The 22,459-nt window shown below is 52.1% G+C and overlaps 1 protein-coding gene across 1 annotated transcript; it reads left to right on the plus strand.

Moving 5' to 3' along the window:
* The first annotated feature begins 284 nt into the window (after positions 1-284).
* LOC133356271 (blastula protease 10-like) lies at positions 285-21,628 on the plus strand. Its single transcript, XM_061573692.1, has 15 exons — positions 285-541; positions 2,109-2,328; positions 6,301-6,439; positions 7,195-7,264; positions 8,599-8,796; positions 10,097-10,226; positions 11,450-11,569; positions 13,282-13,379; positions 13,846-13,964; positions 17,029-17,168; positions 17,495-17,647; positions 18,181-18,278; positions 18,650-18,899; positions 19,964-20,057; positions 20,787-21,628. The coding sequence occupies exons 1-15, from the start codon at positions 362-364 to the stop codon at positions 21,049-21,051; spliced, it is 2,274 nt and encodes a 757-aa protein (XP_061429676.1). The 5' UTR covers positions 285-361; the 3' UTR covers positions 21,052-21,628.
* Positions 21,629-22,459: the final 831 nt, after the last annotated feature.

The following is a 22,459-nucleotide window of genomic DNA, read 5'->3' on the forward strand; positions in this document are numbered from 1 at the left end:
TTGCTCACCGGTGTTGCCCTTTAGGGCGAATTCGGGTCACCGGCTTCGTAGAGCAGTGCGTGAAAAACCGCTGCGCTACCACTCTATCCAAACACTCTGCGCCCACTCCCTACCGCCCGCCCGAACGCTCGCCCCGTGTCTCACCACCACCACCACGACTCCGTGACATTTGCGCAACCGTGGCTCAAGCAGGGGATTAGTGGCTCCGAGTGGCCAAGTTTGTGATGTAAATATTCTCGCCGTCTCCTCCGAGCCTGGCACGCAAACGCCGCGCCCCTCTTTCTCAAAAGTCACCGGTGACGCCTCCTAGGTGGGGGGCTATAAAGGTAGCCCCCCCACCCCACACGCACCCAAGCGCCGCATGCAGAGAGCCTCCTGTAAGGTAACCTGGAACGAGGACATGGCCCGGTCGAGCGTCAGCATCGTCATCCTTGTGGCACTGGGAGCCTCGCTCTGCTGGAGGTGTCGCACGAGTCCGCTTGCGCCGCGCAGCGAAGTGAAGGCCGGCCCTGCCGTGGAGAGGAAAAGAGCGGTGAAGATGGTGAGATGTTGGTGATGGTGGTGGTAGTGATTAAGATGATGTTGGTGATGGTTAGTGGTGGTAGTGATTGTGACGTTGGTGATGTTGATGATGGTAAGTGGTGGTAGTGATTGTGATGTTGGTGATCTTAATGGTGGTAGTGATGATGATGATGATGTTGGTGATGGTAGTGATTAAGATGATGTTGGTGATGGTTAGTGGTGGTAGTGATTGTGATGTTGGTGATGTTGATGGTAAGTGGTGGTAGTGATTGTGATGTTGGTGATCTTAGTGGTGGTAGTGATGATGATGTTGGTGATGGTTAGTGGTAGGGATGATGATATTGATGATGGTTGGTGACGGTGATAGTGATGATGATGTTGATGTTGGTGATGGTTCGTGGTGGTAGTGATGATGGTGGTTGGTGGTGCTATAGGTGGTGGTGAGTGATGGTGATGATGATTTGTTTTTGATAGAGCCGTCCTCCTCGAAGTTGAGGCGTTCCAGGTCGCTCTCCATCTCACATACCAACGCACGTGAAAAGCCATCCCCAGTGGCAGCTGTCCCTGTGCGGTATAATGACTTCCAGCGCCTGGCCTGCTATTGGACATTAGTCTGCCAGTCGGGGGGCGATTAATGCGATGATGTGTTTAATCCCAATTGAGTAATTTGCTGGTAGATTATGAATTTGGCATATTTGATAATCATGATAATGATGATTTGTGTTGGTAGTAGTTGATGACGGTGACTGCGATGATGATTGGTTGCTGTGCTGGTGGCCATGATGGTCATACATGATCGTGATGATAATGATCACTTATAGTGATGATGATTGAGGACAACCATGATGATAATGTGATGACCATGGCAATAATCGTGATCATGATTATGGTATATATCATAATGATGATGATGATGATTGAAGGTGGTGATGATTACACTCATTTCTGTGGGTGAAGATGAGTGACGTTAGCGTTGGTTGGTATCGCAGTGATGTTGACGAGGACTACAAATCGTGGTGGTAATAACTTTGTTGATGATCACGTGATCACAATTATCATGGTATGACGCTGATGACTAATGATGATATTGCTAATTATGCGTTATAACGATGATGACCAGAAACTGATGCTGATAACACCATCATTATAATTATGATGCCGATACCATTGATGATGGTGATCACTCAGCCTCGTGCATTATGCAAAAACCCTCAACTGTTCCTGCAGAAATGCAAATGTGGTCCTGTTGCCTTAGCTCAACATCAAACAAATTTCGATTTAAAGCTTTCGTGACTGCAGGGATTAATCTTCTTGGTTCTTTCGGTAAAGTCACGTAGAAGGGAAATAATAAAAATAAAACAATATAATTTTATTTGTATTATTTTATTATTTCCCTTCTACGTGACTTTACCGAAAGAACCAAGAAGATCAAACAAATTGTGAACACGTGTGACAGACTGACAGCTGGCCACGACACACATAGATCGGTTTCATCCTGATGAGGGCTCATCAGTACGGTATCGTCACCGGTGCCCACCGACTGTGACGCCGATGATGATGACGACCGCCGCGGCCTCTGCCCCAAGGTGCCCCCCGGTCCCGCTGACCACAACAGCGGCGTGAAGAGCTGGGCTAAGGGGCAGCTGGTGCGGGAGGGAGACATGATGATGACTCTGGAGCAGGAGGCAAGAATCTCGCGTCTTCTGGCTCCGTGGGGCCCAGGCGGTGCCTCGCGCAAGGCCGCCTCGGACCTCGCCCTAAGATGGCCGCTCGCAGTGGTGCCCTACAGCCTGGACCCCATGCTCAGTAAGGGGACCCCTCAGGACCTCCCAAACCTCACCCCCTTCCTCAAGTATTTTCCCCCAAACCCCTCCTCCCCATTGTTCACTAGTTTCTCTTAAGATTTCTCCCCAAACCCTCCTACACCATGTTCTGTAGCTAGTTTCCCTCAGATGTTTCCCCAAACCCTCCTACACCATGTTCTGTAGCTAGTTTCCCTCAAGATTTCTCCTCAAACCCTCCTACACCATGTTCTGTAGCTAGTTTCCCTCAAGATTTCTCCTCAAACCCTCCTACACCATGTTCTGCAGAAAGTTTCCCTCAAGATTTCTCCTCAAACCCTCCTACACCATGTTCTGTAGATCGTTTCCCTCAAGATTTCTCCTCAAACCCTCCTACACTTTGTTCTGTAGCTAGTTTCCCTCAAGATTTCTCCTCAAACCCTCCTACACTTTGTTCTGTAGATAATTTCCCTCAAGATTTCTCCCCAAACCCTCCTACACTTTGTTCTGTAGCTAGTTTCCCTCAAGATTTCTCCCCAAACCCTCCTACACCATGTTCTGTAGCTAGTTTCCCTCAAGATTTCTCCCCAAACCCTCCTACACCTTGTTCTGTAGATAATTTCCCTCAAGATTTCTCCCCAAACCCTCCTACACCATGTTCTGTAGATAGATTCCCTCAAAATTACTCCTCAAACCCTCCTACACCATGTTCTGTAGATAATTTCCCTCAAGATTTCTCCTCAAACCCTCCTACACCATGTTCTGTAGATAGTTTCCCTCAAGATTTCTCCCCAAACCCTCCTACACCATGTTCTGTAGCTAGTTTCCCTCAAGATTTCTCCTCAAACCCTCCTACACCTTGTTCTGTAGCTAGTTTCCCTCAAGATTTCTCCCCAAACCCTCCTACACCTTGTTCTGTAGATAATTTCCCTCAAGATTTCTCCCCAAACCCTCCTACACCTTGTTCTGTAGCTAGTTTCCCTCAAGATTTCTCCCCAAACCCTCCTACACCTTGTTCTGTAGCTAGTTTCCCTCAAGATTTCTCCCCAAACCCTCCTACACCTTGTTCTGTAGCTAGTTTCCCTCAAGATTTCTCCCCAAACCCTCCTACACCTTGTTCTGTAGCTAGTTTCCCTCAAGATTTCTCCTCAAACCCTCCTACACCTTGTTCTGTAGATAGTTTCCCTCAAGATTTCTCCTCAAACCCTCCTACACCTTGTTCTGTAGCTAGTTTCCCTCAAGATTTCTCCCCAAACCCTCCTACACCTTGTTCTGTAGCTAGTTTCCCTCAAGATTTCTCCCCAAACCCTCCTACACCTTGTTCTGTAGATAATTTCCCTCAAGATTTCTCCTCAAACCCTCCTACACCTTGTTCTGTAGCTAGTTTCCCTCAGATGTTTCCTCAAACCCTCCTACACCATGTTCTGTAGCTAGTTTCCCTCAAGATTTCTCCCCAAACCCTCCTACACCTTGTTCTGTAGATCGTTTCCCTCAAAATTTCTCCCCAAACCCTCCTACACCTTGTTCTGTAGATCGTTTCCCTCAAGATTTCTCCCCAAACCCTCCTACACCATGTTTTGTAGCTAGTTTCCCTCAAGATTTCTCCTCAAACCTTCCTACACCATGTTTTGTAGCTAGTTTCCCTCAAGATTTCTCCCCAAACCCTCCTACACCTTGTTCTGTAGCTAGTTTCCCTCAAGATTTCTCCCCAAACCCTCCTACACCTTGTTCTGTAGATAATGTCCCTCAAGATTTCTCCTCAAACCCTCCTACACCTTGTTCTGTAGATAGTTTCCCTCAAGATTTCTCCTCAAACCCTCCTACACCTTGTTCTGTAGCTAGTTTCCCTCAAGATTTCTCCCCAAACCCTCCTACACCTTGTTACGTAGCTAGTTTCCCTCAAGATTTCTCCCCAAACCCTCCTACACCTTGTTCTGTAGATAATTTCCCTCAAGATTTCTCCTCAAACCCTCCTAAACCTTGTTCTGTAGCTAGTTTCCCTCAAGATTTCTCCCCAAACCCTCCTACACCTTGTTCTGTAGATAATTTCCCTCAAGATTTCTCCTCAAACCCTCCTACACCTTGTTCTGTAGCTAGTTTCCCTCAGATGTTTCCTCAAACCCTCCTACACCATGTTCTGTAGCTAGTTTCCCTCAAGATTTCTCCCCAAACCCTCCTACACCTTGTTCTGTAGATCGTTTCTCTCAAAATTTCTCCCCAAACCCTCCTACACCTTGTTCTGTAGATCGTTTCCCTCAAGATTTCTCCCCAAACCCTCCTACACCATGTTTTGTAGCTAGTTTCCCTCAAGATTTCTCCTCAAACCATCCTACACCATGTTTTGTAGCTAGTTTCCCTCAAGATTTCTCCTCAAACCTTCCTACACCATGTTCTGTAGCTAGTTTCCCTCAGATGTTTCCTCAAACCCTCCTACACCATGTTCTGTAGCTAATTTCCCTCAAGATTTCTCATCAAACCCTCCTACACCATGTTCTGTAGCTAGTTTCCCTCAGATATTTCCTCAAACTCTCCTACACCATGTTCTGTAGCTAGTTTCCCTCAAGATTTCTCATCAAACCCTCCTACACCATGTTCTGTAGCTAGTTTCCCTCAAGATGTCTCCCCAAACCCTCCTACATCTTGTTCTGTAGAAAGTTTCCCTCAGATTAATCCCCAAAACCTCGCTTACTCTGCAGATAGTTTCCCTCAAGATGTCTCCACCATGTGTAGAAAGGTTCACCTCAAAATTCCTCCCCAAACCGTTCTCCACCTTGTTCTGTAGATTGTTTCCTCAAGGATCCACTCGTAACCTCCTCAAGGATTCACTCGTAACCTCCTCAAGGATCCACTCGTAACCTCCTCTGTCGCCTTCCATTTATCGTCCAGGGTCTCCGCGATGTGACAATATTACGATTATCGCGATGTCACTTTCCTGTAACTTTATAATTCTACAAAGTTATGAATGAAGCATATACAGTGCAGTCATGTGTTTCACATTTGTATTATGTGTGCTTTAGTGAGGTGGATAGACTCGCCCCGCCATAGTAACGTAGCATTTTCCACATGTAAACACTCGTTAATCGGCCGATAGCGCCTTCATATATAGAGGACCGCAGAACTTGGACAAAATTGTTGACGCCCGGCTCGTCGCGTGGCTGCTGCCTTCCCGCTCATCTGTGATCGCCACTTGCTCCTGTGACTTGCCCCGCCATAATAATGTGGAATGTTCCACATGTAAACACTCGTTAATTGGCCGATAGCACCTTCGTACATAGAGGACCACAGAACTTGGACAAAATTGTTGACTGCTGCCTTCCCGCTCGTCTGTGGTCGCTCCTTGCGAGAAATGAGCGAATACCGTGAGCGACTTGTAACTTTCATCCTCACCTGTGTCGTATCGATAGTTCAATGTTAATGTCCCATTTACATTAAGAGGCGACTTACTGAGTGGTGCTATCTTGGTGTGGTCTGGGACTGTTGTTGTGGCCTTGCCCAAGCTTAATAATTCTGACTTATATAATTTAAGTGATTTATTATTTTTTGATTTAAAGCTTTCGTGACTGCAGGGATTCATATTTTTGGTTCTTTCGGTAAAGTCACGTAGAAGGCAAACAATCAAATAATTTAAAATATAAATATAAAACAATAAATTCTCACGACGTTTCGACTGCAACACAAGCAATCATCATCAGGTGTGAAAAACAACAAGAAAATTTGAAAAAGTGCCTTTTTTATTGTTTCCTTGCTACGTGACTTTACCGAAAGAACCAAAAAAATTATTTATGATTATTCATATTTAGTGACTTGCTTACCATCTTTCCTATTTTGCACACCTATCGGTTTGGTGCTTGTAATTGTTTCCTGTTGTGACTTGCCCACCCGCCCCATACTGGAGACATCTGTGGGAGAAGCGCTTCATAGCTCATCGGATTCCTCCTCCCGCAGTCTTATGTAGAGATCCCGGTTCTGACTTCAATTGTCGTTATCCCTTACACAGGCGTAGCGGCCCTCAATGGAATCCGCGCGGCCATGGCGAGCTGGGAGGACAACACCTGCATTCGATTCGTGCCCCGGGAGGTGGCCGCTCTACGCGGGGTCACTCACTCCAACTACGTCGCCTTGAAACCGCTCAGCGGGTGAGGCCGGCTTCGTCGTCATCAGCGGTACCAGCAGCAGCATCAGCTGTACCAGCAGCATCATCAGCGGTACCATCATCATCAGCAGCTGTACCAGCATCATCATCAGCGGTACCATCATCATCATCAGCTGTACCAGCAGCATCATCAGCGGTACCAGCATCATCAGCGGTACCAGCAGCATCATCAGCTGTACCAGCAGCATCATCAGCTGTACCAGCAGCATCATCAGCGGTACCAGCAGCATCATCAGCGGTACCAGCAGCATCATCAGCGGTACCAGCAGCATCATCAGCAGCTGTACCAGCATCATCATCAGCTGTACCAGCAGCATCATCAGTGGTACCAGCACCATCATCAGCGGTACCATCATCAGCGGTACCATCATGAGCGGTACCATCATCATCATCAGCGGTACCAGCAGCATCATTAGCAACAATAGCATGAGCAGCGGAATCGGCTGCATAATTATCAGCAGCAGTAGCGGAAGAATCACAATGATCATCATCAGCAGTAGCATGAGCAGCAGTAGCAGCAGAAGTATAATCTTCATGAGCAGCAGAATCATAATGATAATTATCAGTAATATCATCATGATCATTGTCAGCAGCATTACAATCCTCGTTACCACCACTGTCGTAATAAGCCCGAATATCAATCATAATTACCATTACCACCACTGTCATCACCACAAGGATCACACACACGCAACCCTCATGGTCATCTCTGCCCCTGCTTGTGCTGCCTGTGTGTAGGTGCTGGTCCTTCGTGGGCATGATCGGCGTGGGCGAGCAGGTCGTGTCCATCGGCCGCGGCTGCGAGGGGGTGAGTGAGCGACACGCACAAAGTTGGTAACGGCAATAGTCTCAACTTGCAACTCATCGTAATTGCAACTTGTAAATGCAGTCAACATGCAGTACTCATTCACTCGCTCTCGAACAGAGAGGAGAGAGAGAGACAGATAGAACCACAGGACAAGCCGGGAAGATGGCAAAGTCAGGTGGTGAGCCGGTGCCAAATTTCCCCCCCAAGTTCTGCGGTCCTCTATATATGAAGGGGTTATTGGCCATTTATGGTAATACCTCGACGTGCAAAGTTTCAGCAAAACGAAACTTTGGATTTGTTACCATTATTATAATGGGGGGGAGGGGGGAGTAAAATAATAAATAAATGCACTGAAGTGCTATTTAAATACTCATTCTGTGACCCATCGCGATGGGTCACAGAATGTTTATTTACATTCGTCGCGGCATATCAGAGCGCAGCAACGCACTGCGTTACTCGGCTATGGTGTTTGATGGGCAATGCAACCTTATGGCTGCACCGAACTCTACACTCGATGAGTGTGAATATATTTTACAGCACATGGACCTCTTTACTTACGAACATTCGACTTACGAAGTTTGATAGCTCAACGAAGTGGCTTAAAATGTGGAAATTTATAGCAGCCAAATACTCTAAACGTGTAATGATAATTCTAAATGTGGAGGGAAATACCAGAGGAGCCGGAGAAAAATCCACGCGACCACGGGAAGAGAGACACGCAAACTCCAAACATACAGCAGGCGTTAGGGTCGGGATCGAACCCACGACCTCCTGCATACCAGGCCAGGTAGTTAACATCTCCTTGCCACCGTGATGATGATGACATGAGAGAGCGAGAGATGCGGACTCCAAATATACAGCAGACGTCAGGATCGGAAGCAAACCCACGACCTCCTGCACACCAGGCAAGGGAGTTAACATCTCGCCACCGCAGCGTCCCATTATGATCATCACACGCTATGCCCCGTGCACGCGTGCGTGTGTTCGTGCGTGTGTTCGTGCGTGTGTGCATGTGCGTGCGTGTCCGTGCGGTAGTGTAAGCGGTTAGCGCGCTGCGCTATGAACCCGGAGACACGGGTTCGATTCCCGCTCACGGCCAACACCAGTGACGATTATCTGAACCGGTCCTGGGCCTTCCCTAGGTCGACTCAGCCTGAAATGAGTACCTGGTGCGGTGTGTAAACATCGCCACTGGGGAGACAAAGGCGGTCGGGTGTGGCGCTGGCCACCCACCCCCTCGTGTACCGTTCCGGCCTTCATAGGTGCTCGCTAACAGCACTTGCCCCTACGGTCTGTTAAGGCTATATGGGGGATCTTTGTCTGTGCGCGCCCAGGTGGGCACAGTGGCGCACGAGCTGGGCCACGCTGTGGGCTACGTGCACGAGCAGTCCCGCCCGGACCGCGACGCCTTCATCTCGGTGCAGGAGGGGAACGTCCAGGACGGGCAGCTGGGCCAGTTCGCCGTCTACAGCGCGACAGATCCGCGTGGGGTGCCCTACGACCTCAAGTCCGTCATGCACTACAGTCGCAACGTACGTGCGTGCGGGACGGGACGCGTGGCCGGCCGGGCATAATTCCAGCCGGAATTGTCCGGAACGCTGCTAAAACACATATGTTGTAACTGGCATTGGGTAAAATATCGCAATGCTGAAAAAATGGACCAGTTGGCAAATTCGCGTGCCTGCCAGGAGGTCAGTTGATCGACGTACATCGGTGAGCAGGGTGGCACCGGGGCAACACCCGTGCCTCGCACTGGGAAGGGGCCTAGGTTCAAGTCCCGACTTGGGTGCCTTTCTGCGTGGAGTTTGTATGTTCTCTCCCACTGTTGTGCATGGGTGTGAGTGTGTGAGAATGAGTGAGTGTGAAGTGTGTTCTCTCACACTGTTCTGCATGGGTTTCTTTCTGGTTCTCAGCTTTTCTTCCATAGCTCACGAGGAATTACGTACAACATAACTTGTATTGGACAAATATATTCCAGTGCTGAACAATGTACCTGCAAATGGACTCCGCTTGGATCACACACATGCTAAACTAAACCTTTTATTTTACCAGTTAAGGCCCACTGAGCTATATAGCTCTTTTTCAAAAGTGAGATGGCCGGAAATGATAGCTCAAGGCTTATCGTGTGGAAATTTATAGCCGCCAAAGCCGCAACACGCATGTTGATTCTAAATGTGGAGGGGAAAACCGGAGGAGCTGGAGAAAATTCACTTGACCACGGAAAGAACGTGCAAACTCCAAATATACAGCAGCAGGCGTCAGGGTCGGGATCGAACGCACGACCTCCTGCATACCAGGCGAGGTAGTTAACATCTTGCCACCGAGAATTAGGCAACATCGTCCAATACTGTGAGTTATTGGCAGGACGCTCCCAAAAAAGTGTCTTGAGACTCAGTGAGGCCTTTTTCCTGAGTAAAAAAGCGTTTAATTGACTCTTTAAACCAGCCTTGACCTCCTCGTTCTGACCGTGAACCCTGCAGGTTCTAATTTTGATTTAAAGCTTTCGTGACTGCAGGGATTCATATTCTTGGTTCTTTCGGTAAAGTCATCACGTAGAAGGGAAACAATAAAAATAATAAAAATACAAAACAATAAAATTCTCACGACGTTTCGACTGCAACACAAGCAATCGTCATGAGGTGTGAAATCCACAACAAGAAATTTTGAAAAAAGTGCAGGTTCTGTTCATTTCCTGATTGGGATCTACAGATTAAATATGTGCCGCCTTACACATGTACATCATTATGATGAGTATTATTATTTGTTGACGTGGTGACGCGGCGGCATGTTGACTTGTGAACATGTGACGTGGTGTCGGGGTCACATGCGCAGGCGTTCTCCAAGGACGGCGTGAGTGAGACGATCCGGGTGAAGGACCCGGAGAAGGGAGGGTGGATCGGGCAGAGGGAGGGGCTCAGCTTCCTCGACGTGAAGCTGGCCAACATCATCTACAACTGTCACGGTAGGGGCACAAAGACAAATGTCCATCATGTAGCCTCGACCGACTGTTGGGGCAAGTGCTGTGTGGGGCACCTCCGTGGCGAGATGTTAACGACCTCGCTTGGTGTACAGGAGGTCGTGGGTTCGATCCCGACCCTGACGCCTGTATATTTGGAGTCTACACGTTCTCCCCGTGGTCACGTGGATTTTCTCCGGATCCTCTGGTTTTTGCCTCCATATTTAGAAACACGCGTTTAGAGTCGTTAACTGCTATACATTTTCACATTATAAGCCACTTCGTTGAGATATCATTTGTGGCCAGGTCGCTTATGAAAATGAGCTATACAGGTCAATCGGCCGTACCTGATAAAATTATGAATGCCAGCACGGCACATGAGATGGTTGGTTGGTAACAACACGCTCGCTCGGCCGCCTTTGTCTCCCCAGTACTTAGCGAGTCCACTCAGCTTCACATCCTCCTGTGCCACATCAGCCCATATCTTCTCTAGCCCGTTTATCCCCATCTATCTAGCCAAACAGAAGCTGCTTGGCCATGTGGTGGCTGGGAATGCAGGCTTCGTGACCCAGCTAATGATGGACGATGTGTCCGGATATTTCAATGATTTCTGAGCTCCTCGCACAATCCAATCTGGTGAAACTCAGGATGGATCGTAGGCCGGCTAGCCACTCGATCTCTTATATACCCACCCACTCGGTCAATCACCTTCTCGTCACTCTTACATCGCTATCACCATGGTTACTTGTTCCTGTAGCTTCACTCTGATTCCTATACCCATCTTGAGGAGTCAGTTTACCAGACTGTTTCATCTCATCCACCACACTGCAGGCTACAACAAGACACTCACTCACCTACACAATCTCACCAAGCCACTCACCCACCAATTCAAAAACAAATATCCCCCATATAGTTTTTTAACAGACTGTTAGGACAAGTACGGTTACCGAACACCTATGAAGGCCGGCACGGCACACGAGGGGGTGGGTGGCCAGCACCACGCTCGACCCCTTTCGGGAGGAGGCCCAGGATCAGTTCAGATAATCGTCACTGGTGTTGACCATGAGCTCCCCACACCCTCTCTCTCACCCACACGCGCACGCACCCACTCACTTGCTCACTTACCCTCTCACCCGCCCGCTCAATCACTCATTCACCACCCACTCCCTCAATCACCTCCATCGCTCAATGATGTCTCCATTCACCTATGCCCCCTCCGCCCCGTGCAGGAGACTGCTCCCTGCCGTGTCTGTACGGCGGGATCCCTGCTCCGGGCTGCGATCGCTGCCTCTGCCCGCACGGACTCACGGGAGACCTGTGCCAGGACGTGTTCACGCAGCCAGGCTTGGGTGTGATGATGCTCCTGCGATGATGCTGTGATGTGCGCTGTGGGGTTTCTGCTGCGCGATGTGCGATGATGGCAGACAACATGGCAGGAAGGGTAGACTATAACATCCCGCCACGGTGACGGGAGATTAATGACCTCGCCTGGTATACAGGAGGTTGTGGGTTCGATCCCGATCCCGACCCTGACACCTGTATATTTGGAGTTAGTGTCTCTCTCCCTGTGGTCGCGTGGATTTTTCTCCTGGTCCTCCGGGTTTTCCCTCCACATTTTAGACGCATGCTTTTAGAGTATTTGGCTGCTGTACATTTCCACGTGGTGATAAGCCACTTCGTTGAGTTGTCATTTGTGGCCAGTTCGCTTCTGAAAAAGAGCTACACAGCTCAGTGGGGCCTTACCTGGTAACATTCAACATTTGGTCTTCTGGCCACGACGAGACGCCATCAACAGAGAGAGTTCGTGTCGTCTTGCTGTTCCTCGTCCTCCATTGAAGGAACGCAGACGATAGTGGGCTCACTGTGCGGTCCGTAGTGTGGGTTACATGGCCACAGTCTCACTGCTGTGGTTTTTCATTAATGTATCTCTATGGCTCTCAATAGCTATTGATGTCTGTGTATCACGGAGTCTATGTATATCTGTCTATGAGTGTAAATCTATGAGTATGTATTACAGTGTCTCTATGTATCTACGAGTCTGACTCTCTGAGTCTATCTCGATGTGTATATGTATCTGAGTGTCTGTCTCCTCGTATCTCCACAAGCCTCTATGGGTCTCTATGGGTTTGCTGTGCGGTCCGTCGACTGGGTTGTACAGCCACAATCGCACTGCTGTGGCTCCATTCATGAAGTAGATGTGCACTGTGCATCGCCAGCGACGACGAGACGAGTCCACTCCCAGAACCGACAGCCCGGAGCTCCCCGCTCTCCGCTGCTTTTATTCCCCTCGGCGCGGCTTGGCTCCGCCCTAGCCACGCCTCCCTTCTCGAACCCACCAGAGGGTTCCAGGGGCCTCCCCACGAGGTCTACCGTGACCCTTGCCCCAGTTCCTCCGCCCTGCCGGCACCCACACACACACAGCCGTGTGTATGCTCAACGGCGTGTGCGCTAAGTGTCCACCTGCAGTTACTGCTGCTGCAGTGAAGCAGTCGGCACTGTGTGACTAATGTTTGCTTCGTCTTTGAAACTGATTGGCCTACACCAGAGACGGCTGCCAACTTCATGGCCTTGTCTCGCCACCAGAGAACGCCAACAGGCGAACAGTACAAAGACGATGCAAATATCAGAGCACTTATAGCTCGCAAAGCTGTCAACCTGTACGGTTTACCCCGTATTCTTGTACAGAGGAATTGAGTTTTCAGGTCCATACAGCGTACAGCCGTTTCAATACGGGCAAAAACTTGTTTTTGTCTATTTGTGTTCCTCCCTTGTGATGGGGCTTTGTAGGATGGACGTTCAGATTTCTAAGGGCACGGGGTGACCAGTAAGGTCTGAATTGGTCTGTAATAAGGTGATAGGCGGCTGACGGGTATTATCTTGGGGTGAGCAGTTGTATCTATGGGACACTTGTTTTATTTCCAGAAAGGCTCAAACCTATTCAGATTTGTTTGTATCATGATACAATGTTGTTCTGGTTGTTTGGTGGTGCTGCTGCTGCTATGTGATGCAATGTTGTACTGTGCCGGTGCAATGTTGTACTGTACTATGTGCGGCGCGCTAGTCTGTGGCGGGCTGCTGAACGCCACCCAGGGATACATCTCGTCCCCCGGGTACCCGGCTGCCTACCCCAACAACGCACACTGCGTCTGGCTCGTCCAGGTGAGTGGAGGAGCGGGGGGTAGTGTTGTCATTATTAGGGGTAGTGTTAGGGGTAGTGTTAGGGGTAGTGTTGTCAGTGTTCGGGGTAGTGTTAGGGGTTGTATTAGGGGAAGTGATATTGTCAATGTTACGGGCAGTGTGTCAGTTTTAGGCGGCCATCATTGGTGCTACTCGCTAACAGCACGTGCCCCAACAGCCTATGAAGGCTCTCTAGGGGCAATCTTTGCCTTTGTTAGTGTCAGAGTTGTTGCTAGATGTAGGGTTAATTGCAGGGTTTGGGCTGGGCTCGTGTTAGGGATGCGGGATAACTTCAGGATCGGCGTTTGCTTTGCACTCCTGCTCGGAGGCTTGGGATGAGCCGGCCGCCTCTAGGCCCTCCATTAATATCTCCCTGTCCCACCCCTTCCCTCTCTCACCCCCACCCTGTCCCACCCCCTCCCTGTCCCTACCCCCTCCCACCCCCCAGGCCCCCCCCGGGGGCACGGTGACGCTGTACGTGGAGGACGCGTCGCTGGAGAGCGTCTCCTACTGCTCCTTTGATTACGTCGAGATCCGCACGCAGGGCGCAGACACGGCAGGGGCACGGTACAGGACCCCTATAACAGCCCCTAGTAGAAGACCCCTATAACAGCCCCTAGTAGAAGACCCCTATAACACCCCCTAGTAGAAGACCCCTATAGCAGCCCCTAGTAGAAGACCCCTATAACACCCCCTAGTAGAAGACCCCTATAACGCCCCCTAGTAGAAGACCCCTATAACACCCCCTAGTAGAAGACCCCTATAACACCCCCTAGTAGAGGACCCCTATAACACCCCCAGTAGAGGACCCCTATAACACCCCTAGTAGAAGACCCCTATAACACCCCCTAGTAGAGGACCCCTATAACACCCCCAGTAGAGGACCCCTATAACACCCCCTAGTAGAAGACCCCTATAACACCCCCTAGTAGAAGACCCCTATAACACCCCCTAGAAGAAGACCCCTATAACACCCCCTAGTAGAAGACCCCTATAACACCCCTAGTAGAAGACCCCTATAACACCCCTAGTAGAAGACCCCTATAACACCCCCTAGTAGAAGACCCCTATAACACACCTAGTAGAAGACCCCTATAACACCCCCTAGTAGAAGACCCCTATAACACCCCTAGTAGAAGACCCCTATAACACCCCCTAGTAGAAGACCCCTATAACACCCCCTAGTAGAAGACCCCTATAACACCCCCTAGTAGAAGACCCCTATAACACCCCCTAGTAGAAGACCCCTATAACACCCCCTAGTAGAAGACCCCTATAACACCCCTAGTAGAAGACCCCTATAACAGCCTCTAGTAGAGGACCCCTATAACAGCCCCTAGTAGAGGACCCCTATAACACCCCCTAGTAGAAGACCCCTATAACACCCCTAGTAGAAGACCCCTATAACACCCCCTAGTAGAGGACCCCTATAACAGCCCCTAGTAGAGGACCCCTATAACAGCCCCTAGTAGAGGACCCCTATAACAGCCCCTAGTAGAGGACCCCTATAACAGCCTCTAGTAGAGGACCCCTATAAGACCCCTAGTAGAAGACCCCTATAACACCCCCTAGTAGAAGACCCCTATAACAGCCCCCAGTAGAGGACCCCTATAACAGCCCCTAGTAGAGGACCCCTATAACACCCCCTAGTAGAAGACCCCTATAACACCCCTAGTAGAAGACCCCTATAACACCCCTAGTAGAAGACCCCTATAACACCCCCTAGTAGAAGACCCCTATAACACCCCTAGTAGAAGACCCCTATAACACCCCTAGTAGAAGACCCCTATAACACACCTAGTAGAAGACCCCTATAACACCCCCTAGTAGAAGACCCCTATAACACCCCTAGTAGAAGACCCCTATAACACCCCCTAGTAGAAGACCCCTATAGCACCCCCTAGTAAAAGACCCCTATAACACCCCTAGTAGAAGACCCCTATAACACACCTAGTAGAAGACCCCTATAACACCCCCTAGTAGAAGACCCCTATAACACCCCTAGTAGAAGACCCCTATAACACCCCCTAGTAGAAGACCCCTATAACACCCCCTAGTAGAAGACCCCTATAACACCCCCTAGTAGAAGACCCCTATAACACCCCCTAGTAGAAGACCCCTATAACACCCCTAGTAGAAGACCCCTATAACAGCCCCTAGTAGAGGACCCCTATAACAGCCCCTAGTAGAGGACCCCTATAACAGCCTCTAGTAGAGGACCCCTATAACAGCCCCTAGTAGAAGACCCCTATAACACCCCCTAGTAGAAGACCCCTATAACAGCCCCCAGTAGAGGACCCCTATAACAGCCCCTAGTAGAGGACCCCTATAACACCCCCTAGTAGAAGACCCCTATAACACCCCTAGTAGAAGACCCCTATAACACCCCCTAGTAGAAGACCCCTATAACACCCCTAGTAGAAGACCTCTATAACACCCCTAGTAGAAGACCCCTATAACAGCCCCTAGTAGAGGACCCCTATAACAGCCCCTAGTAGAGGACCCCTATAACAGCCTCTAGTAGAGGACCCCTATAACAGCCCCTAGTAGAGGACCCCTATAACAGCCCCTAGTAGAGGACCCCTATAACAGCCTCTAGTAGAGGACCCCTATAACAGCCCCTAGTAGAAGACCCCTATAACACCCCCTAGTAGAAGACCCCTATAACAGCCCCCAGTAGAGGACCCCTATAACAGCCCCTAGTAGAGGACCCCTATAACACCCCCTAGTAGAAGACCCCTATAACACCCCTAGTAGAAGACCCCTATAACACCCCTAGTAGAAGACCCCTATAACACCCCCTAGTAGAAGACCCCTATAACACCCCTAGTAGAAGACCCCTATAACACCCCTAGTAGAAGACCCCTATAACACCCCCTAGTAGAGGACCCCTATAACACCCCTAGTAGAAGACCCCTATAACACCCCTAGTAGAAGACCCCTATAACACCCCCTAGTAGAAGACCCCTATAACACCCCTAGTAGAAGACCCCTATAACACCCCTAGTAGAAGACCCCTATAACACCCCTAGTAGAAGACCCCTATAGCAGCCCCTAGTAGAAGACCCCTATAACACCCCCTAGTAGAAGACCCCTATAACACCCCCTAGTAGAGGACCCCTATAACACCCCCTAGTAGAAGACCCCTATAACACCCCTTAATAAAGGACACCGATAACACCCCCTAATACAGGACCCCTGGAGAAAACATGCCAATGCAGGAATGATGATCATACTGCTGATGCTCATGAGGCTGCTGATTATTCTGCTGCTGATAACGTCATGCTGATGATGCTAAAGATCCGTTGCGGCATGCTGGCGATGCTGATGTGTCTCGACATGGCGGGAGATGCTGATGATGTTGCGGATGGCGATGCTGACGAGCGTGCTGACGATGTTGCTGATGGCGATGCTGACGAGCGTGCTGACGATGTTGCTGATGGCGATGCTGACGAGCGTGCTGATGATGTTGCTGATGGCGATGCTGACTAGCGTGCTGATGATGTTGCTGATGGCGATGCTGACAAGCGTGCTGATGATGTTGCTGATGGCGATGCTGACTAGCGTGCTGATGATGTTGCCGATGGCGATGCTGACTAGCGTGCCCGCGTGTCCGCGTGGCCGAACCCAGGCTGTGCCCGGGCTCCGTGCAGGCCCTGAGCCGCTCCCGCTTCGTCACGGAGGGCGACCACGCCGTGGTGCGCCTCGTCACGGACGCCAGCGTCACGGCCAGGGGCTTCCGCATTGCCTACTCCGTCAACAGCACGCAGGGTACGGGGGGGGCTCACGGGGGGGGGGCTCACGGGGGGGGGGGGGGGGGGGCTCACGGGGGGGGGACGGGACCCGGGGGGGGGGGTAGGGTTAGGGGCTCGGGAGGCACGGGGGGTGTGGTAGAACAAGAGGAATACAAATTATAATGTCAATGATTATCATTGTTGTTTCAAGAATAGATGCTTCCCCAAACTTCGGAGCCGCGTGTCACTGGCGTCACCGGCGTGTCGTGTGTCACGTGTCACTGACGTCACTGGCGTGTCGCGTGTGACGTGTTAATGGCATCACGGGCGTGTCGCGTGTCCCCGGCATGTCGCGTGTCGCAGGCGTGTGGGCAGAGTGGAGGCCCTGGTCTCCGTGCTCTGTCTCGTGCGGCGGTGGCGGCACCCAGCAGCGCACGCGCTCCTGCCTCACCGAGCCCGGCACCTGCACGGGCGCTGACAGCGACAGCCGGCCGTGTGGCTCTGACGCGTGTCCAGGTACCATCGCCGGCATCGGCACGAGCGGCAGCGTCGGCACAAGCCGTAGCATCGGCAGCAGCTGGTGGGGGTGAGGGATTTGGTGGCGGCTCCTCACCACCGCGTGGTGGCTGCTGCTGCTGCTGCTGCCTTCCCGCTTGTCCGTGGTTCCTCCTCCGGACGCCACTCAGTCGTTCTCCCGTCTTCGAGAGCGAGCGAATGATTGCGCGGCGACGCGTTCAATTATAGTCATCATCTTCAACAACGGCACCAGCAGCAGCAGCGACAGCCATAGCAGCGGTAGCGGTGTCGCCAGCAGCAGCATAAGCTGCATGATCGTCAGTAAAAATTTGTATTTCATTTTAGTCCTGACTACCTTTGTCGGTCAGACGAAGAGATTTTCTGAGAGAAATTAAATCCATGAACCGAGACTTAACACATGTGGCCAAGGTTAACATACATATTGTTGACTCCATTAACTCTTCTTCAAACCATCTTCTCGACCCCCCCCCCCCCCCCCCACTCTGCCCCCCACCTTCAATCTTCTCTATCAGTCTGTGGGGGGCTGCTGGAGGGGACAAGTGGCACCTTCACGAGCCCCGGCTACCCCCAGCGCTACCCCGACGGCGCGCTGTGCCAGTGGACCGTGCGCGTGAGTGAGCATCAACGCGGAGCCGGCACGGCGTTCCAGGCTACGAATCGATTGGACGGGGGGGGGGGAGGGGGGTGGCCCCCATTTAATTGCTTGCAACCGGGCCCCATGCCCACCCACCACCACCACGCTACACCAACGCACGAACACTTGGACACTACTCCGCAACGCCCAGGCCGGTCCCCGTGACGGTACGACCTCACGCAGCGCAACACGCGGCACTTCGCCGCGCGAGAGTACGGAACGTGCCACTGGTTGGTCGCGTCGCCCCAGGGACCGGTGCTCACCGTGCCCACCGCCCCCGCCGCGGCCGTGACCTCCCGACCCGGCGCGGCCGTGACCTCCCGACCCGGCGCGGTTGCTCCCGGCAGGTGCCCGTGGGGCTGGCGGCGCGAGTGGCGTTCTCCGACCTGGACGTGGAGCCGGGCCCGGCGTGCCCCTACGACGCCGTGAGGCTCTGGGCCGACGGCGCGAGCTCCGTGCCGCTGGCCTCCGTGTGCGGCACCGCACCTCCCCTCCCCGGCGCCATTGTCGCCCCCGGTGACCGCCAGCTGTTCGTCACCTTCTCCTCCGACAGCTCCGTCACGGGCCGAGGGTTCAACGCCTCCTTCAGCACCGCCGGTGAGCCGGGGCTTTGCCGTCATCCAGCCGGCACAAGGTGGTGCGCCGATTGTGGCGAGTTGCGGAAAGGGGGGTGCGGTTCGGTCAACTCCCCATTATCCGGAGTAAAGGAGTGGAGGGGTGGCTCGGATAAATGCGAGGTTAGAACTGACATTTAAAAAAAAATCTTTAGCGTTTTCTGAGTTAGGATCTGGGTTGCGGGTGCTAAATTCGGTTCAAGATCATTCCTTGTAGCCGTGCGCCAGGGTTTTTGGAGCCACCTGGGATGATCCTTCCATACTTGGGGCTTCCGCGTGTCCTGCCAGGCGGGGCTTGAACACAAAGAGGCGGGGCCTGAAGAAGAGGGGGCAGGGCCTAAAAAGGAAAGACGCGAGGGGCGTGGCCTGATGAGCAGTGTGGGTGTGGCCTGACGAGCAATGTGGGCGTGGCCTGATGCATAAGCAGGCGGGTCTATAGAATAAGTGGGTGGGGCCTACAGAGGTCAAATTTCCCTGTTGATTCAAATAAAGCATCGAAACAAATCCAATACGAGCAGCGGGCAGCAGCATCGCTGTAGCGACGCAGGTGCGGCCTCAGGCCAACCGACTACAGTCGTGAACATCTAAAGTGCAAAAAAAGACAAATGTGTCATTTTCACAAGAGGTGACGCATGTAATACGATAGGACGGTAAGATTTTTTATTTGGATATTTTGACTGTAAAGAAAAATAAGTGTGGGGGGGGGGTGATGGGGGAGGCGCGGTGATGGGAGAGGGGGGCCAGGAGACGCCACGGCCAGGAGGGACGACGCCCGCTGGCCACAGCGGCAGCCGAGGAACGGAACGCGTCGTCCGCCGCCGGAGACGGAGCGACGGAATTGGGGACGTGCGCCCAGAGGCGGATGGATCGGCGCATCGCGCGTGGGGGTTCCATGAGAGATGGCAAAGGTCGTCGGGAAGTGGAACGATCTCGCGCTGACGAATTGTAGAAATGTGACGGCGGACGTGTGAGGTTTCGGTTTGAGTGAGAACCTCCCCGTCTCCCTGCCTCCCTCCTGCCCCAAACCCCCGAACTCCCGGACCCCAGCCCTGCAGTGCGGGGGCTTTCTGAACGGATCGTCGGGGACCCTACAGAGCCCCGGCTACCCCAGCCCGTACCCCACGAACCAAGTGTGCGCCTGGTACGTCACCCCCATGCCGACCTCGACTCCAACCCCGACCCTACCACGTGCCCTACGTCCGAGCCGAGACAAACTCAAACTCTTGACCCTAGAATGAGCCGTGCACAGACCCAGACCCGAGTACCGCCGCCGTAAGGGGCGACTCAAGGGTTTACACGATGGACAACAGAAGGGCCGACAACCACTTCGGGTGACACATAGGTGTACGTGATGGACAATGCCACTCACATCCCTCACTAATTAATACTAACTACTAACTTTTTTTATTTTACCAGGTAAGGCTCCACTGAGCTATACAGTGACCTGGCTATCACAAATGATAGCTCAACAAATTGCCTCATCATCATCATCACGTGGACATTTATAGCAGACAAATACTCTAAACGCGTGATGTTGATTCTAAATGGGGAGGGAAAAACCTGAGGACCCGGAAAAAAATCTACTCGACCATGGTGAGAGAGACACCGCAGACTCCAAATATACAGCAGGAGCCATCGTCAGGGTCGGGATCGAACCCACGATCTCCTGTACACCAGGCGAGGTAGTTAACATCTCCTAACCACCGTGATGATGATGAGATAGAGAGACGTAGGACTCCAAATATACAGCAGGAGGCGTCGTCAGGATGGGGATCGAACCCACGACCTCCTGCATACTGGGCGAGGTAGTTAACATCTCCTAACCACCGTGGTGCCTTCACACCTCTCCCCCCACCCCGCCCCCCCACAGGTACATCGAGGTTGCCGAGGGTCGTCGCGTGGGCCTCTCGATCTCTGCGCTGGACGTGGAGGCGTCCGTGGGCTGCGTGTACGACCGCGTGTCGCTCTGGGAGGGCTGGGACGCCGACGCGGCCTCGCTCCCGCTCGCCACCTTCTGCGGGCGCGCCCTGCCGCCCCCCGTCGTCACGGCGACGTCGCACCGTCTCCTCCTCGTCCTCGTGAGCGACGGCTCGGTGACCGGTGCGGGCTTCCGCGCCGATTACAAGCAACTGTGACTACGACGAGGAGGCCGGCGGAGGGGGAAGGGGGCTGGGGGGTGACGTTCTTAGGTGGCACGGTGAATTTTTTTTTACGCGCAGTCGTGTTTAACTCTTCCCGATTCGTCTTCAGGTTGTTCCTGCGCGTTGTTCGGCACGATGTCCGACGTTTAAGCTCCACACTCGCCGGGAGCTTCTTCGACAACTGGATTGAACTTCAGGGTCCCAAGGCAACTGAAGACGCTACCCCCCCACACACCTCCGGCAGGTGTGGGGGCGAGTCACCGTCGCCTCCTCGTTCCCAAAGCGCTGGATCGCAGGAGACAAAGTTTGCTGTCCTTCCCCACGCACCTGCGATTAGCACGTAGGGTGAGCGAAATAAGTTTGACAGACTGCCCATAGACTAACACTGCCCATAGACTAACACTGCACTTAGACTAATACTACCCAGACGAATACTGCACATAGACTAAACACTACCCATCGACTCAAGACTGCGCTTCCAATTAGCACGGTTGGCAATGTATGGTGCAAAAGAAGTTAAACATACATACATGCAGTGGCCTTGGTTGACCAGCGATTCGCGTAGCTTCGACACGTGGGGGGGGGGGGGGGGCTTTGGTGGAACCGCAAGATGGGGGGGGGGGGGGGTGCAAGCGAGTCCATGGGATTTGGTGGATTATTATCAAAAGCGATTTTGTGATTAGTGGCGAGTGGTGAGGGTTGAAATCTTTAAAATCGCCTCCAAGGGGGCGTTTGCGTGCAGTGATTGGGAATTAACAAATGATTGTGTCAATCGCGGTGGAAATAAATGACGGTGGAAGTCAGAGGTGTAGACGGTGCGTCTGAGTGAGTTGGCGTCGACGGCCGCGTTGTATGTATGTTGTATGCATGTCGTATGTTGTACGCATGTCGCACTTCTTGCTCACCGTACGTAGCAGAGCGTCGTGCTCATCGGAGGTGCGGTGGAAGGACAACCAAGCAGAGCAATTTTCAATCGAGATGACCGAAACGTGGCTTCCGAGTATCGTAAGGAAGAGCATTCCAGACGGCCACGAGCACATCTGAAAGCGCGATGCAGTGACCACCGTCCTTGTCAAAAGCCGCCACCGCTGCTGCTTTGAGGGTGACCCGGAGTTGGTTTGTGTTCCTTGACGAGATCAGCAAAGGTATTGTGGTCCATTTGTGGCAAGAAGCCCCATTGTTGTGTCACGAACGCGGCCTTGTGAGTGTCGTCTTGACTTCAGACGCGGCTCATGCCACGTGGTTGTGAAGGACACCCCGTGAACTTAAGTCGGGTACAGTGTGAGAACCTTTTCCTGACCAAGAGGCCAAATCCAACTCTCAGATACCATCGACATCAAAGACCCTCCTCCCCCACCCCCGTACAGCCTTAACACTGTTGGGGCAAGTGCTGTTCGCGAGT

The sequence above is a fragment of the Lethenteron reissneri genome, chromosome 53 (assembly GCF_015708825.2).
Source record: "Lethenteron reissneri isolate LAM-NWPU_2019-01 chromosome 53, ASM1570882v1, whole genome shotgun sequence".
Lineage (NCBI taxonomy): Eukaryota > Metazoa > Chordata > Hyperoartia > Petromyzontiformes > Petromyzontidae > Lethenteron > Lethenteron reissneri.